This window comes from Barbus barbus, assembly GCF_936440315.1.
Source record: "Barbus barbus genome assembly, chromosome: 43".
Lineage (NCBI taxonomy): Eukaryota > Metazoa > Chordata > Actinopteri > Cypriniformes > Cyprinidae > Barbus > Barbus barbus.
Genome location: NC_136721.1, coordinates 11,897,857 through 11,916,916, shown reverse-complemented (window position 1 = coordinate 11,916,916; position 19,060 = coordinate 11,897,857). Strand labels below are relative to the sequence as shown.

Below are 19,060 nucleotides of genomic sequence, written 5' to 3'. Positions count from 1 at the left end.
TGCTATTTATTCCTGTGATATCAAAGCTGAATTTTCGGCAGCCATCACTCATCTTGATGCTTATGAAATCATTCTAATATTCTTGTATAATATAAAATTATATTAAAATGGCATTCGTGGGCAGTCTTGGCCTAATGGATAGAAAGTTGGACTTGTAACCTGAAGGTTGTGCGTTCGAGTCTTGGGTCCGGCAGGGATTGTAGGTGGGGGGAGTGAATAACCAACACTTTCTCCACCCTCAATACCACGACTGAGGTGAGACCCTTGAGCAAGGCACCGAACTCCCCGGGCACCGCAGCAATGCCCACTGCTCTGGGTGTATGTTCACTACTGTGTGTACACTTGGATGGGTTAAATGCAGAGCACAAATTCTGAGTATGGGTCACCATACTTGGCCACACACCACTTCCCTTAAGTGCGTTTGAGATTTTTTTAATATATATATACACATTCACTGGCCACTTTATTAGGTACACCTTGCTAGCACCGGGTTGGACCCCCTTTTGCCTTCAGAACTGCCTTTATTCTTCGTGGCATAGATTCAACAAAGTGTCGGAAACATTCCGCAGAGATTTTGGTCCATGTTGACATGATAGCATCACGCAGTTGCTGCAGATTTGTAGGCTGCACATCCATGATGCGAATCTCCCATTCCATCACATCCCAAAGGTGCTCTATTGGATTGAGATCTGGTGTGGAGGCCATTTGAGTGAAGTGAACTCATTGTCATGTTCAAGAAACCAGTCTGAGACGATTTGAGCTTTGTAACGGTGCATTATACGGTGCATCTTCAAAACTCACTTCTGCTGGAAGTAGCCATCAGAAGATGGGTACACTGTAGTCATAAAGTGGACATGGTCAGCAACAATACTCAGGTAGGCTGTGGCGTTTAAACGATGCTCACTTGGATATAGAAAATAGAAAATATCCCCCACACCATTACACCACCACCAGCAACCTGGACCGTTGAGACAAGGCAGAATGGATCCATGCTTTCATGTTCTTTACGCCAAATTCTGACCCTACCATCTGAATGAGACTCATCAGACCAGGCAACGTTTTTCCAATCTTCTATGGTCCAATTTTGGTGAGCCTGTGCGAATTGTAGCCTGTTTCCTGTTCTTGGCTGAAAGGAGCTGCACTCTGTGTGGTCTTCTGCTGCTGTAGCCCATCTGCTTCAGGGTTCGACGTGTTGTGCGTTCAGAGATGGTGTTCTGCATACCTTGGTTGTAATGAGTGGTTATTTGAGCTACTGTTGCCTTTCTATCATCTCTAACCAGTCTGCCCATTCTCCTCTGACCTCTGACATCAACAAGGCATTTTCATCCACACAACTGCCGCTCACTGTTTATTTTCTCTTTTTCGGACCATTCTCTGTGAACCCTAGAGATGGTGGTGCATGAAAATCCCAGTAGATAAGCAGTTTTTGAAATACTCAGACCAGCCCGTCTGGCACCAACAATCATTCCACATTCAAAGTTACTTAAATCCCCTTTCGTCCCCGTTCTGATGCTCTTTTTGAACTTCAGCAAGTCGTCTTCACCACATCTAGATGCCTAAATGCATTGAGTTGCTGCCATGGTATTGGCTGATTAGCAATTTGTGTTACCAAGCAATTGAACAGGTGTACCTAATAAAGTGGCCGGTGAGTGTATATTTCAAGTTTGACAACATAAAAATGTTTTTGAAACTACATATAGTTGTTTCAAGTGTTTAATTGTATTTGTGAATTGATTCAAAAGTTCTGAATGTGTTCTAAACATTTATGATTTAAGTCCCTTTTTATTACAGCTCTTTCAGGCACACCTATGCAAAGCTCAGATATTTGTATTAGGTTGTTGAAGCAGTTTTGAGACCTGTGTGCCTGGGGAATGTGGGTCTGACCGGTGTGTTTAGTGTGACATCTGCTGGTGCAACTGAAAAAGACAATTTTGAACTATAGGCTGCTGTTCTTGCAATGAACTATGGGAGATTTCAGGTAGGACATCTGAATAAATATTAGAGCACACCTTGAAAAATCCTGTATAGATTAGGCCTACTTCGAAACACATGTTTAAAACATTCTTTAACTTTAAATATATAACACTTTGAATAAACTCTTTAAATTCTGTCATGCAAATGTAGGCTACTTTTATGCATTTTACTCGGTTATCTAAAAGAAATGCTATTGTAATGTTAAATACAATTTTACAGTGATCATTGGGCAGAGAGGTCTTAAATAATAATAATAATACATAAAAATCACTGCCCTACAGACTTTGATCTTTTCTGATGAAACCAAATGTAGCTTCAGAGAAACAGACGCCAACTGTCACACAGGCTACAAGTGCTATTGACAGAGTCGATTGACCCAGAGCTCTTCTGGTCAGTGATTTAAAAGGTAAATACAGTTTTGTCTGTCGTGACGTTTGGTCGGGTTTACAGGAACACTTATCTGGCCACACAGACTCAAATAACCCTCAATTCTGAGATTGCTTGTTTTTCAAATCTGCGTAAATGTAATGGAAAATCAGTCGCTGAATGTGATAGACCTACTGCTTTATGGTAGAAGCAACTGAAAGCAATAGATAAAACATTAAATAAACCCTCACACGAGGACTGGGACTGAACTTTCTGTGGAATCCTGACAGCACAGATTCAAATTTAATCATGAATCTTGTTTGGTTAATAAGCATTATGTATGAATCAGCAATCTGGTAAATTCAGGCATCCCACCCTGCTGAAAAAACCCCAGCTAAAACCACCATAAGCTGATTGGCTGGTTTTAGCTGGTCGTCCAGTCTGGTCTTAACTGGTCATAGCTGGTCAGCGGGCTGGTTTTAGAGGGGTTTTGGCCACTTTCCCAGCTGGCCAGGCTGGTCTTAGCTGGTCAGGCTGGGAGACCAGCTGGAACAACCAGCTAAGACCAGCCAACCGGCCTAGGCTGGTTTTAGCTGGGGTTTTTTCAGTCTCTCACATATGGATAGCAGCTTCCTAATGCCTGCAAAGGATTCACAATATCCTGCAAATTAAGTGAAAAAAATAAATAAATAAAAAAGCCTGTTTAGGTGATCTGTTCACAAGTGGTCAGGCAAGACACCTTACCGGTACTTTCATGCGTTTCATATGACCACTTGTCTTCTGATTTGCCAAAAATCTGTGACGTTACACGGCTTACACAAATGAACAGACTTTAATATAATATAATTAATGTATTGTAAGCATTATATATTCTCTTAAATTGGGGGGGAGGGGAGGGGTACAGAGGGTGGGGATGTCTGTAAATTGTCTGATAGTATATGAAAAACAACAACAATACATTTCCTGTTAAATATGAAAAAATAATCTTTCAAAAATTCATTCAAAATTAATGTAAATATTTTAGATTGACTGGTCTATTTCAAAATCACTCACGCAATTCCATCCAAGAGGAAAAAAAAACATTTTGTATATTATATGCTTCACTGGCAGTTCTCAGCAGCAAGATTTGAAGTTTTGCTGCGTCATGTTCTGTTTAATGCTTTTTCAATCTTCAAATATTTCTGACGTTGCTAAAAGTTCAAATCTTGAGTAACAGCCAAATAATATTTTCAAAAAAATATCTGCATCATCACCATACCCCGCAGCAGCCAATCCAAATCACTGCGTCATTGTACAACAGCCTTCAGCAGAGAAATCAACAATTAAGTTTAAGAGTGAGGATATTAGTAAACTGTATATTCAAACTAGCTGAGATTTGATACAATCTCAGCTGATGATGAAGACTCTGGGCCCTTCCTCTCTCATGGGCGGCAGGCTCTCTATGTTCTCTATGAGGATGTGCTTGTCCTCCCTCTTTGATGGGCTCTCTGGCTGACAAAGGTTGCTTCTTAGATCTTCAAAACTCACGTTCAAGTCTTTGAAGAAGTGTAACATGCTCACCCCGATCACAATCACAAAGAACCCCCCGATGGTTCCCACCACATCCACTCCTGACATGGCTCCCCATTCTTTAAAGAGAATCACGGAGGTGCTCAGGACTACAGTGGTGAAGAAGACGTAGTAGATGGGGTACACCAAGAGCGTATTGAAGGTATCCAGTGACTTATTCAGATAGTTAACCTGGATGATGATGGATCCAATTAGGGTCAGCAAAAGAATCCAAGTGAGAGGGTGACGGACTACTGAAAGGTCAGAGAACATGGTGCGGATCGCAATGCCAAGGCCCTTGACCGAGGACACGGTGAACGATCCGAGCAGAGAGCAGATGCTGATGTAGACTAATATGTTGGTTTGACCGAAGCGAGGAGAGACGTAGAAGATCAGGACCATACAAGTGACCAGCAGGATGCTGGCAAACACCAGAAAACCTTCAGGAGAAGCAGAAAAGGCTGTTGTTATCCATTACAACATGTTTTCGGTTCTATAACTAACGGTATATATAAACACTAACCAGGATCCAGCAGTTTCTGTGTCATTTCTGTAAGCGTCGTCACCTCTTCCTCTTCAGGTGCATGTATCACCATTATAGTGCTTCCCAGTACGCTGAGCATGCAGCCAAGTTTTCCTAGCAGATTCATTGTTTCTCCGAACAAGTGGGAGGACAGAACTGCACTGAAGAGAGTAAATAAACATTAACATTAGTGCCTTTCCATTTACTTCTAATGAAAACACTAGAAAGAAACACAAAAGGCCATAAACAGAATCAATGCACTCATACTGAGAAATGGACATGCGAGGGATTCAGTTATAATCTCGTGACTTTGGCAGATAAAGGTGGAGAATCAGTGCGTGAGATATTCTTGGTATATGTTTATAATAATCATATCATGATGAATTGACTGCTTGTTATTGAAATTATCAATTGACATATTCTTTGAATATCTAGTATGTGTCAAAATGACATTGCAAGACATAACTTCAGCCTCTGCTGAGGGTGTATTAACCATTAAATGTGTGTTGTTGTTTTTTTTTGTATGTTTGGGGGAGGCATTTGAGAGGCTGGGGGAAGGACAGTAAGTTTGGGGTCAGTAAAAAATTTTGTTTTAAGAAAATAATACTTTTAATTTCAAGGATATATTTAATAGATCAAAAGTGACAGTAAAGATATTTACGATGTTACAAAAGCTTTCTATTTTAAATAAATGCTGTTATTTTGAACTTTGATCTAATGATTTTGACTAAAATATTAAGCAAAACAACTGTTTTCAACACTGATAATAAGAAAAATCTTTCATGAGCACCAAATTGAGCATATTCGAATGATATGTGACGGATCATGTGACACTGAAGACTGAACAATGGCTGCTGAAAATTTGCCTTTGCCATTACAGGAATAAATTGTATTTTAAATTTATCAAGTAAATGCAGCCTTTGTGAGGATAAGAGAATTTAGTTTACAAACTACACAAACAGTGTACACAACTACATAAATAAAAGCAATAATTTGAAGAAAATATCAAACTATATTATTTTGGTCCTAAACTGTATAAAAATTAGAATTAATATTCTTAACACCAGAATCACATAAGTGTCAGTACTGTACAACATACTGTAGCATTACTTGGGGTCTAACCTGGGCCCTATCCTCCTGAGACCCGGAAAAAAAGTAAATTTGTGAATTGAGTATTTTTCATGTCATTACATAGTTTAGAGCATAAGAAAAAAAATAGAAAAATAACAATTTTGAAAAATGATATTTTATTCATATTTTATGCTATGACCTTGGTAGAGGACACTAGGACTCATTTCAAAATAATTAAATAAATAAAAATACACAAATGAACATGCATATTTTTATACCAAACTTTGTATAGAGATGATTCTCAACTATGTTATGAAAGATAGAATGATAAGAGGGTTTTCCCATTATATACAATATATCTAATTGGAATATTAATGTGTTTTGGGGCAACATCTAATGAAAAAATATGTGTAATAATGGGAGTAATAACTGTCAAGATTTTCATAATAATATCTAACATTTCATAGGAATACTGAAATATAATTTCTTTCCCTATGCATTTGTTGTGTCTCCCAAAATGCATAATTAACAAGCATTGTTAACATTACAGTGGACATGTATGAAATACGTCCTGTTTCGTAACAGAAAGTCAAATTTTGATTTTAAACCCCATAAAATTTTCCTAAGATGTTGATTTATACAAACAGTTTATACAAACTGCTCCGAGTGTGTGTTCACGGTGTGTGTGTGTTCACTGCTGTGTGTGTGTGTTCACGGTGTGTGTGTGTTCACTGCTGTGTGTGTGCACGTTGGATGGGTTAAATGCAGAGCACGAATTCCGAGTATGGGTCACCAGACTTGGCAGTATGTCACTTCACTTCACTTCACTTCACTTAAAACTTAGTCAGATTTAAATCATAATTACTAAATATTATCACATTTCCACAAGAGTGTCACAATTTATTACTATCAATTAATGTCAGCCATGCTTGAAGACCAAGGAGAGAGAGTGGTCATGGTGAAACTTCCAAATATTTCAAGTAGGGCTTACTGCAGCCCACAAGATCCAGGGGGCGTGGTTGGATCCACATCTAGGGGGTGGAGATTGGTAGGGTTAGGGGTGGAGATGCGTGGGTTTAGGGATCAGGGGGTGGATATGGGTAGGTTTAGGGGTGGAGATGCGTGGGTTTAGGGATCAGGGGGTGGAGATGGGTAGGTTTAGGTAAATGTAAGGTGGGAGGAGTTGGATCTGGATCCAACCACGCCCCCTGGATGTTGTGGGCTGCAGCTAGACGCTCCTCAAATATTTGGTATCTCTGAAAAGCCATGCATGTGCTCTGTACAAGACATGTATAGTCTCAGAGAAATTTACTAAAATATCATGTCCTCTTCTGAGGACTCAGGGTCTCAGGAAGCTATAGCTCAGCCAAATTTGCTTTATTTGTGTAAAAGGTATTGCAATTCAGGATGTTTAACATTACAGTCATAAATATTTCAAAATGTACTGGTCCTCTCAGTCAAAGACTTGTAAAGTTTACACAGCGTTGTGTGGAGCAAACCATTGGCGAGGGTAAATAAGAGCGGTGCTGTTACCTGATAAGAACACTGAGAGCTCCTAAAGGGGTCACCACTGTGGCTGCAGCAAACATGTACGCTGTGAAATTTGCCACTTCACCACCACCCACTGTGAAAAACAACAGGATAAAGTCTGTTGGAGTCATCAAAAGAAAGACGATTGACAGATGCATTGCATAGCACTTACTTGTCAAAAGGCCTCCCCACCACAGCCAGTCCTTCAGGTACCCATGACCTCCCTCAGCTAAACAGACAAGCATTTTCACATATTCAGTTTGTTGAAGAACACAAAACAGAGCCTGTTGGTGATTCTGTCATTATTAGCGAAGCACAAACAAAGAAGGAACCAGTTTCAAGTTTCAACCAATTTCACAATTGTAATTCGGTCAAGTCAAATGATTAAGCGTTAAATCCAAATACCCTCATAAACAAAATCAGTCACTCAACATTCTGAATATTAAAATATAAACATCTAATAAGGGTTATTTCATCAGAACTTAATGGCACTTTTGAAGTCTTTGTATTATGTAAATACCGATGTAAATGACCTTACCTGCTCTCGTCTCCCCAGTACTGGCCAAACGCAGCAAGGCCTTCTTCTTCAGGATAATGCTTCCTCCTATAAGAAAAGCTGAGAGCACGGCCAGCGTTAAGCCCATCCAGAAATTGTAGTTGCTCCATTTGTTAATGGTGAGAGCTGCTGTGTTGACTGTAGAGTTTTTATAGGAGTTGTCTACACTAAAAGACGTGTTGCCAACACCCGTGTCAAACACACAAACAGAGGTGGACGTGGGACAGAAGATCCTTATTACTGAACCTGATCACAAGAACAAAGAGGAACAACATGTTACAACAATAGGTTACATTACCACAGTATTTATTTAGGGTTAAATGCCTAATAAAATTGTAGAAAACAAATTATGGCAGCAAAAAAAATAGCTTATTCAGATTAAATATTTAATATAAAAAATCACTTTAAAAAAGACATGAAACAGCTAAATCAACATTGCTAACACAGCAGCATTTCATCACTGACAGCACGGCAAGAAAGGGCAATGAACTCATCACTACAGGCTGCCATTTTGTTACTTTTTTGTTACTAAAATGTATTCAACATTTTAATACATATATAAGTGTTATATAGCCTAAATTATTTTTTACAGAATTATTGTTTGAAATTTTTAAGGTTAATAAAAGATCTGACAACAGCTACACAACTTAGTATAGGCATATACAACTCATTTTAATAATAATCATAATCATTCATGGCCATCATTTAATTTCTGAAGCACCTACGTTTATGAATCACCTTTTAAAGATAGTTTACATAGAGTTTTTATAGGGAACAATGGAACCAAAAGTACAGGCATAAACAATTATCTGTCATTGACTGAAAGGCTGACATCATACAATAAGGAATGTTTGTCCTTTAAACAAATATGTTATCAAATGTTGAAGACATGAAGTCATTCATATCCTTTCCAAAGAAGAACACACTGAAGAGTCGAAACTATAACGTGCAACTATTACAAATAAGCAACCAAAAGCACGAAAACACACAATAAAAAAACACATAATAAAATCATATTGCAAGTTAAGTTATAGTCTCTTACTGACGGCAGTCGTTGAAAAACAACAACAACAACAAACTCTCTTACCATTGATACATGAATCGGATGGCAGGTGTATGTCTTTCATTGTTTCACCTACTGTTATTTAAACGACGGATTAAAACTTATCGAAATGAAGCCATTTAAAAACAAAACATTTTGTATCAGAATAAACTACGAGGTTAACATATTTCTTTCGGACTTCGCCTCGGTTCATTTGAATATGCCAGAATACACTTTCTGCGTCGGTACCAACCCCGTGATATGTAGCACTACAGAACCACAGTGGAGGAAAACACGATACCTGAGATGCGCCACCGAGCAAAGCAGGTACACTGCCACGCCCAAACAGCGCCTCGGTGACACGGGCATGCGTAATAACGAGTCTGCAGTTACCAATAGGGACAGACTGTATCGACCTTCCTTATAATACCATGAGCAGAACTCAAACAAACGTTAAACTTCCTGTTTAAACATGACATTTATATTGATTTAGAGGGAGGACGTGGTGTCACTGTCACCAGCTGCCTTTAAAACTACATTTTACAGCATGAACTGTTATAGTAGGATAGCTAAATGATACATATAAAATTGAGAGTTAGACATATAAGCCTACAAATAGCCTAGGCCTATAATATCCAATAAAATAGTTGTTATTTGCTTGTTTGTATTGTAATCTCAGAACAGCAGATACCTGATATGGTAGCCTATTGGCTGAGACAAGCTGGAGAACCAGTTTGTCTTATAACGGGTTTAAGCAGACATGCTTATATTGGTTGTAAAGTTTATATATTAAAAGAGACAGTTTAGCAGGCTTACTATATTTTGATCACTGCATGGACTTATGCTCATTAAACTTTAATCTCCCTCCGTGCTGTTTGATATGTTGTTGTTTGTTGTTTTGCAACTAAGTTCTGCATTCCAGTTGGAGAAGGATCATGAATGTGCTTGATACTCTTATGAGAAAGGAAAACTTTGAGACACAGTTGTTGTAAATGCAAATCAGTTTGAACATTCTTTGTCACTTCAACATTTCAATAACATGACCTGTTCGAACTAGATTCAGCAGTTATTCTGTTACATTTACATTTATTAATTTAGCTGACGCTTTTATCCAAAGCGACTTACAATTGCTATATATGTCAGAGGTCGCACGCCTCTGGAGCAACTAGGGGTTAAGTGTCTTGCTCAGGGACACATTGGTGTCTCACAGTGGATTCGAACCCGGGTCTCTCACACCAAAGGCATGTGTCTTATCCACTGCGCCAGCAACACCTGTTGCTCTCAGGTGTGTCAAAATCAGTTTTTAAATAGAGCACCTGGGGCCATTGCAGACCACCTGGAGACTGGTAACCTTGAGCAAGTGTGCTCACACAAAACACCCTTGACACTGGCTGCATAAGCACAAATTCCACTGAATTGCATAAGGGGATTGAGGGTGCAAATGTAGGGTTAAATGTTAGGTTACATGAATCTTGCAGTCATAAAATATCATAAAATAAAAAGTTTCCCAGTAGCAAAATGCAAATATATACATAAAACGTTTGAAGAATATCTGGCAGACTTGGTATACTACTGTTCTACTAACATATTTAACAAAATATCCAAGGCATTTCAACAAAGACCTTTATTTTGTGGAAAACACAGTGATCAAAATTAGAGAACAGTAGCACAAAAGAAGATTACAACTGCACTTTTGGAGGGTTACGGCTGTTAGACATTAGTAGGAAGTGTAGGCCCTTGCTTTGAATGACTTCAGTACATCTGACTGTGGCTACAGGACATCACTAGTTTCTCACACTGCTCTGGTGTGATCTTGGTCCACTTTTCTTCCACTCTCTTCCATAGTTTGGTAACAGGGTTTCTTTGTCATCAAGAATTTTCCAGAGATTTTCAATTGGGTTTAGATCAGGACTCTGGGCCGGCCATTTAATTATTTAAATGTTCTTAGCTTCAAGGAACTGCTCAACCCATTTTGCAGGATTATTGTCTTGCATGAAAATTGCAGGCTGATTGGGAGATGCTTGCAGGGAAGGAACCGCATGTTGCAGATCGGGCTTTCAGTCTGACTTCCTTACTCTGTTCAGCGTTCACCTGGCGAGCAATTCCAGCTGCAGTGCTGAACCGATTCTCCATTGAGTCTCCACATTATGCTGTCCTCTCATGCATTTGTATTATGTGGATAACCAGCCTTTTTGGGGGGATTTGAATGAATTAGTGACATTGTAAACCTAAACCTGCAATTTTCAAGAAATCACAGATTTGGAATTACCAGCTTCTCCTGCAGTGGCCTTCATCTAGACAACCTCTTTTCACAGGGTTTCAGTCAGAGCAGCCCACCATTTTACAATCTCAGTTAGCCAGTTAGGTTTTGTCATATAATTAAGGAAATGAACACCAGGTGTCAGGTTAACACCAATAACTGGGAGGTTTCTGTAAGTGTTCTTTTTCAAATATTTAATTTACATTTTTATACTGTGCTTCAGAATACAATTAATTTATGAAATAGGATAACTTCAAATAGGACTAAGCAGTGACCTTAAAATTTAGTAAATTATAGGTTCTCTGATTTTGATCTCTAATGTATATATAAAACACATGTTTTATAAATATATATTGGGCTGATTCTCTTCTTATTTTATTGAACAATGATTCACTCTTGAACAATGATTCAAACATTGAATAACATAAATCTGGCAGGCGTCAAATAAAATTAAATATCCACTCGCAAAATGCAATAAATAAATGCCCTAAAAAGCGGACTAATATTACAGGACAATTCTATAAATGGCCAGCCGATGTCACTGCAGGCTAATAAACACAAAACATGGCTTCAACACCTGCTATTCAACTGCTGTCGAAGAGAAAATCATCTGAAGTCGAACCAGGTGATAAAGTTGGCTTCTTGTTGAGAGATTTCCTTTAAACTATACATTTTAAAGGTCACACAGGGTGGAATAGGACTTTTGTTTTGCTCTGCCAGTCCATCTAAACAAAATCTCCAATGTGATTATATGGATAAAAAAAGGAGATGAAAGACATTATAAATTCATTAGAATACAGACAGGATCTAAAGAGGGTCAAATAAACAATGTTATTAGAGTTAAAAGGGTCAACACAGTTCAGTTTCATTCTTCGCTAGATTCTATCAAATCAATAGGCCTACTCCAAATGATAGATGCTTGAGCCTATAAACCTGACATTTTATTTATCATTTCCGTCTTCAACAAACAATGAAATCATGTGATATAGAGTTATCAGTGTTGTCTCAACATACCTTTCCCATCCTGCCCATTGCTCATGCTCATGCAAATGTCAGATTAGCCAGTTTAAAGAGAGATGAGAATGGAAAACATGTCACTCATAGCAATACACTGCTTTAATTTGTCTGTGCATGTTCTATTTTCAAGATGGCTTTTGTTCAGTGTGTGCGTTGCACTAATTACCATGATCATTCAAAACGGAGCGCTACTCTTGCTTGCTGCCTCCCACACAAGCTCTGAAAAACAATTCATGCAGCCACACAGAGGGATGATGTTGTTCCCCAACACAGCTACTCTTTTATAGGACAGAAAGGTAGTGAACATCATTTCAATAACAGAACAGCACTGGATGAGGTTATTATTAGCAGGTCAGATGGCAATGTCAATCAGCACGAATAAACATCATTAATGACAAGGGCATTACCCAGATTATGGTCATTATAATTGTCATAGATATCAGACTTCAGGATGCATGTCATCCATTGAAAGTCTGATGTCTGTAGGTGACTTTATTATGCATGCATAAACCCCCTCTTGCTTTTATGCTTGTGAATTGCATGCAGCTCTTGTGTTAGATGTTATAATTAAGTCTTTTCTCTTTAAATGCAATGTGTCCAGAGTGATTCTTAGTAAACACACTGGACACTTTAATATTAGTGTTTGTTTTTATTTCCACTTAGCTCCCAATAAAACATGTCGATGGCAATCTGCTTGTTTGAATATAAAAGCATAGTAAATGATGTGAAAAACAGCATACGGACAGAAGCTGGTAACAATGAGGCTCTTTCCCAAGTTAAGGCATAGAAGTGCTAGGGTTGGCATGGCAACTGTTTTAGGATAACTGAAAAAAAAATTTCAGAGTTTTTTTTTTTTTTTGGCTTACGGAATGATGAAGTTCTGAGTGAGGTTTCAGTCAGATCTGACTTTGGTGTTGCGTCCTTTTTTTTAAATGGCTTTTAAACCATGAAATGTTGCTATAGCTTTTACACTCATTACATGCATCTCAGATAAAATAATTATTAATAATAACTGAATTGCCATCGACATCAATAGCCTCATGGGCCTCTGCACTATGGGTGTCCCAAGTTCGAATTCCGGCTCGAGGACCATTCCAATCCCATCCCCCTCTCTCCCACTTAGTTTCCTGTTGTATCACAATAAAGGCTTCATTCACCTACTACGTTTGCCCCCTAGTATAAATAGTTTTAAAATACAATTTTTTAAATAAATAAATTTTGCTTCTATCTTTGTTGCCACAGTTTTGGAAGTGCCTTTTTCTGATCTAAAAAAGGGGTGTCCCAATACTTTTGTCCATACAGTGTATGCACAAGTCATTGGTGTTTGGTGATGAATTTTTGGCTCAAGGTCTGCATTTAAAGTCACTCCAGAGGTGTTCAGCTGGGATTAGGACTTGGCTTTCTGCAGACCAGTCAAGTTCTTCCACACTGACTGAATCAATCATTTCTTTTTGAACAGTGCCTTATACACAGAGACACTGTCATGCTAGCACAGAAAAGGGCCCTGTCCAAACCGTTGCTATAAAATTGGAAGCACACAGTTCCCTGGAATATCATTATATGCTTTAACATTAAGATTTGTACTCATGGAAATGACTAAAGTAGTCAAACCTGTTCATTAGAAGGGGGTGTCCCAATACTTTTGGTAATATAGTGTATATCTGGGGTATAAAGTATGTTCTCTTGCCATAATATTGTAATATAAAATACATTTTACTATATTTAAAATATAATGTAATATAACTAATATTGTTTTTATTTAAAAGGCAGATCACAAAATACTGAAGCTACAAATCAGAAGTAGCTGTTTTTGCAGTAATTTTAAAAGAGATCAAACATTTTGTACTGATCTCTCAGGATCTCCTTTCTTTTTAGCAAACAGTGATTCAATGTGCTGCAGTAGGCCTATGTGTTCAGTATAAATTAACCAAATTATTTCTGGCATGTAGCTCTAAGTATTCATAAGCTTTTTATCTTACAAATAGGGTGAGTAAATGATGACAGAATTTTCAGTTTTGGATGAACTACCCTTTAATGTCACCGAACAGAACTGCAATTCAAGCTGGATCTTAAAGGAACACTCCACTTTTTTTGGAAATAGGCTCATTTTACAACTCCCCTAAAGTTAAACAGTTGAGTTTTACCGTTTTTGAATCCATTCAGCCGATCTACGGGTCTGGCAGTAGCACTTTTATCTTAGCTTAGCATAGATCATTGAATCGGATTAGACCATTAGCATCTCACTCAAAAATGACAAAAGAGTTTCGATAATTTTCCTATTTAAAACTTGACTCTTCTGTAGTTACATCGTGCACTAAGACCGACGGAAAATGAAAAGTTGCGATTTTCTAGACTGATACTCTCATTCCGGCGTAATAATCAAGGAACTTTGCTGCCGTACTGTGGGTGCAGCAGGCGCAGTGATATTACGCAGCGCCTGAAACTTATGGAAAGCCAAATGGTTCAGAATTCGCCTGCTTTTCACCGCCATATAAATATTAAACTGCCGTTTTCATAATGCCGCCAGGCGTTAAATAAGTATGGAAAGCCAAATGGTTCAGAATTCGCCTACTTTTCAATGCCGTATCAATATTAAAACGCCGTTTTCATAACGCCGCCAGGCAGACGCCACCACGCGTTAAAATAACGCCACTCGCCGACCAACGTTAAGTTAACGCCACTTAAGATGCAGATTTATTCGCTCATCTACATGGACACACCTCTCATGGCTACGAGGAATCTACGGCAAGTCTCATTTACACTTCACAGTATTTCCAGTGTTTCCTTTGCAAAAGCTCTCCTTGCCATCTTCGCGGTCTAGCAAACTGGATGCTCAGACTTGCCGTAGATTCCTCGCAGACATGAGCGGTGTGTCCATGTAGATGAGCAAATAAATCTGCATCTTAAATGCCGTGAGCCGTCAACTTAACGTCGGTCGGCGCGTGGCATTATTTTAACGTGTGGTGGCATCTGCCGTTAACTTATCGCCTTACGGCGCTTATTTAACGCCTACCGGCGTTATGAAAACGGCGTTTTAATATTGATACGGCGGTGAAAAGCAGGCAAATTCTGAACCATTTGGCTTTCCATAGAAAGTAGTCCCAGTACTTTCAGGCGCTGAGTAATATCATTGCGCCTGCTGCACCCACGGTATGGCACAGTGGCGGACTGGCCATCTGGAGCACGGGAGTTTTCCCGGTGGGCCACTGTACAATGTGGGCTGGCCCATTGCGTAAATATATATAAAAAATTAATTGTAGTAAATGTATGTATAGGCTATCCTTCCATCGGCCCAGAAGAATGTGTGGCCCACTTGATTCAAAAATTCTAATTAATTTAGCTGCTCAGGCTCAGTGCAGCGGCTCAAAAACCCTCGTCAATGTCAAAATGTTCGGAATAGCCAATCAAATCGAAGAAGGCGGGATTTACAGTTCACAGACGCTGAGCTGCGCTCCTTGAATGCGAGCTGAGGTAAGTAAGCAGGGCTGCGTTCAGCCCCGAAAAAACGGTGCAAAACGTTTATTAAAGGGAAACAGTGATGCATTGAACACCCTGTTCTGATGACACAAGTGTTGCAACTATGGCAGCTGAGAAGGCCACTCTGTGTTCTTTTTGAAGACTTTTCGGAGCCTGATAAAATCGGTATAAATACATTTTTAATACTGCAAAATACACTCAATGTTACAGTCACTGCCCTTGCTGTCCAGAATAAAAGAGAACATCCCAATCGAGTGAAGGGATTTGTGGAAACTTTGGTTCCTAATTATTGTGATCCAACATTTGCCTCGCATTTCAGGATGAAAAGAAATTTCAGGTGAAGGATAATCCACTTCTTACCTCCGAGACTGTGCTATAATCTATATGACCTTATTATTTTTATTGTGAATATTAGGCTTATCATTATTGCTGATCACTGTTGTTGTGCTATGATATTGTAATATTTACCATTATATAATCAGAGGAGCATAGAAAAGTTTATGAAAGTGTCACTCCACAATACAATAGCAAAATATATAAATATGTATAGTATTTTTATGTTACATTAATCAGTGACTAGGGGTGCTTTCACATCTGTAGTTCGGTTCATTTGGTCCGGACCAAAGGCAAAAAATTATACATTGTAGCTATTTTTAGCCGTTTTGGATTCTTTTCACACCACACTGTTTGCTCTGGTCCGAACCAGCTGAAACAAACCAAAATGCAGTCACGTGACAACATCCGCTTCACTTGTTGGCTAGATGTGTCTTTGAACGCTTTCCCTAAACTGCTTTTCGATTGGTCAGAAAGAGCTTGCGGGAAAATTCCAACGGTGCTCCCTGAAGTAAACAAAGACAGGAGTAAAATGCAGCAGACAGCACACTGCTATTTTGAGGCTCCGCACCTCCTCACAACCCCAAGTTTGTCCGGGACCTGCCATGCTAAACTGCAAACTGTCAACAAACACTTCCTCATCCTATAATGCACAGCGCAGCTGACTACGGCAGCTGGTTTAGTCCAAAAATGCGCAGTTCTTTTTGCGGTTGGGTCCGTTTAAGGTTGGATCGCGTTGTCACCACAAACGAACCGCTCCAGGGTTCGTTTGAAAGCGTACAGAGACCACCTCTTCAAGGAGGTCACGGTACGCTTGTTTGGTCCGCTTTTGGTGCACACCCGAGTGCGATTGCTGCTTTCTCACCTGCCCAAACGAACCGCACCACGAGGGAAAAAGAACTCTAGTGCGATTCAACCGAACTAAATGAGGCAAGTGAGAAAGCACCCTAGCACACCTTCCTGAGGAAAGGATATGGACCAGAAGACATTGCAATTACTACATAAAGGCAGATTTAAAGAAATTCCGGATCTATACTTGTGCTCTTATTTCAGTTATTTTGCCTTTAATGTAAATAAACATGTGCAAACAATATACTTGCTCTTGTGAATTTATTTAGATGTTAATTACATTTACTTACAAATTCATCATCATCATGTTGATATGCTATGTTACTATAAAACTCTTATGACAAACATGTCTTCTAATATCTTCAATTGTTGAGCATACCAAGATGCAGCGGACATATATTAAATGACTTCACTTGGACCCATTGTGCGATCTGTCTCTTTAATACAGTGTGGTTTATATACACGTTGCTGCTGATTGGGCTGACATTTTTAACACACCCACCAAACAAGAGAACACGTATCTCAAACCCTGTTGCACACCGTTTCCAGGAAACATGTTGTTCAACCGAGAAACCGGAGCAAAATGTTGGTGACGCCTTTTCGGTGACGCTGTTGACTCCGTCGTCGACAGGCACCAGCAGGCTGGGAGGCAGGCGGCGGCGTTCCAGCGGTTTCTGAGGGTGGTGGCCCAGGGCTTATGAGGGTAGCCCCCGCTGGGGAAGAGCGGCGATCACCGCAGCACACGGTGCCCGTCTCGCCCCAGTGTCCTCAGGAGGTCGATCTACTAACCCTGCCACGTACGGTGTTCCAGGGTGCAGCGATCTCCAGTGAGCATACGTCTCAGTTTCTTCCGCCCGGAAGCGTAGCAGAGCTGAGACGCTCGCCACCCTTTTGGGGGTCTCTGGAGCAGCTGCTCCAATTACACCAGAGGCCAGTCTCGAGAGACTGGTTCCCTTAGTAGACTATTTCGCAGCGTGGAAACTACTGCCAAATGTGTCACAGTGGGTCCTGCGTACTGTAGAGAGAGGCTACAGAATCCAGTTCGGTTCTCCACCTCGATTCAACGGGGTGAATTCCACTCTGGTGGGCCCCGAGCAGGGTCTGGTAATGGAATGAGAAGTAGAGTACTATCTTGAGGAAGGAGGCCACCAAGGTGATCCCTCCTCACGAAAGAGAGTCCGGGTTCTACACCGGTACTTCGTAGTTCCCAAGAAGGATGGAGGGTTGCATCCCATTTTAGATCTGCATCAGTTGAACCGCTCAGTCAGCAGACTGAAGTTCAAGATGCTCAAAACTCAAACAGGTAAGTATCTCAGATCAAGTCCGAGGACTGGTTTGTCACGATCGATCTAAAAGACACAAACTTCCATATCTCCATCCTTCCCAATCACAGGGAGTTCCTGAGGTTTGCTTTCGGGGGCGAAGCTTACCAATATTAGGTTCTTCCCTTCGGCCTAGCACTCACCCCGCACTTTTACAAAGTGTGTGGACGCCGCGTTAGCGCCGTTGCGGCTACGAGGCATCCGCATACTCAATTACATCAACGATTGGTTGATTCTCGCTCAATCAGAGCGGATGGCGGCTCAAAAAATCAGGTCAGGTCAACTCACATGAAAGTGTTGGGGTTAAGACTGAACGCCAAGAAGAGTGTGCTTTCTCCATCACAGAGAACCACTTATCTTGGTGTGGTGTGGGATTCGACCACGATGCAGGCACGTATGTCCCCTGCTCGGATCGAGTCGATCCTCATGGAAGTCAGGATAGTGAAAGAAGGCCAGTCACTCACTGTCAAGCAGTTTCAGAGACTGCTGGGTCTGATGGCAGCTGCGTCCAACGTGATACCTCTTGGCCTGCTGTACATGAGACCCTTACAGTGGTGGCTCAAGACCAAGGGGTTCTCCCTGAGGGGAAAACCACTTCGCAAGATCAAGGTGATGCGGCGGTACCTACGTGCCTTAGACATGTGGAGACAACCTTGGTTCTTGTCTCAGGGCCTGGTGCTGGGAGCTTCTTGTCGCCGCGTAATGCTAGCAGCGGATGCGTCCCTCACCGGTTAGGGAGCGGTCATGAGTGGCCACCTTGCCCGCGGTCTGTGGAGTCGTCATCATCTCGTTTGGCACATCAACCGGCTGGAGATGCTGGGCTTGTTTCAAGCTCTCAAACACTTTCTCCCAGACCTAAGAGATCACAATGTGTTGGTGCGCACCGACAACGCAGCGGAGGTCTCTTATATCAACCACCAAGGAGGTTTGCAGTTGCGCCCCCTGAACAGGCTGGCGAACCATATCCTTGTGTGGTCCCAGGGCAAACCCCTCTCACTGAGAGTAGTCTACATCCCTGGGCATCTCAATGTGGGAGCACACATCCTGTCAAGACAGGGGCCGTGGCCCGGGGAATGGATGCTTCACACCGAGGTGGTGAAGCAGATCTGGAGAGTGTTTGGCCAGGCACAGGTGGACCTCTTTGCTACTCGGGAGACAGCGCAATGTCCCCTCTGGTACTCTCTAGTTCATC

General features: G+C 40.6%; 1 protein-coding gene across 1 annotated transcript; it reads right to left on the bottom strand.

Moving 5' to 3' along the window:
- Positions 1 to 3,155: 3,155 nt before the first annotated feature.
- Positions 3,156 to 8,953, bottom strand: LOC306861992 (magnesium transporter NIPA2-like). Its single transcript, XM_079404557.1, has 6 exons — positions 8,656 to 8,953; positions 7,551 to 7,814; positions 7,185 to 7,241; positions 7,016 to 7,106; positions 4,412 to 4,572; positions 3,156 to 4,328 (listed from the first exon to the last, which is right to left on the bottom strand). Exons 1-6 carry the CDS (start codon positions 8,693 to 8,695, stop codon positions 3,727 to 3,729), a joined length of 1,215 nt encoding a protein of 404 aa, XP_079260683.1. The 5' UTR covers positions 8,696 to 8,953; the 3' UTR covers positions 3,156 to 3,726.
- Between the last annotated feature and the right edge of the window lie 10,107 nt (positions 8,954 to 19,060).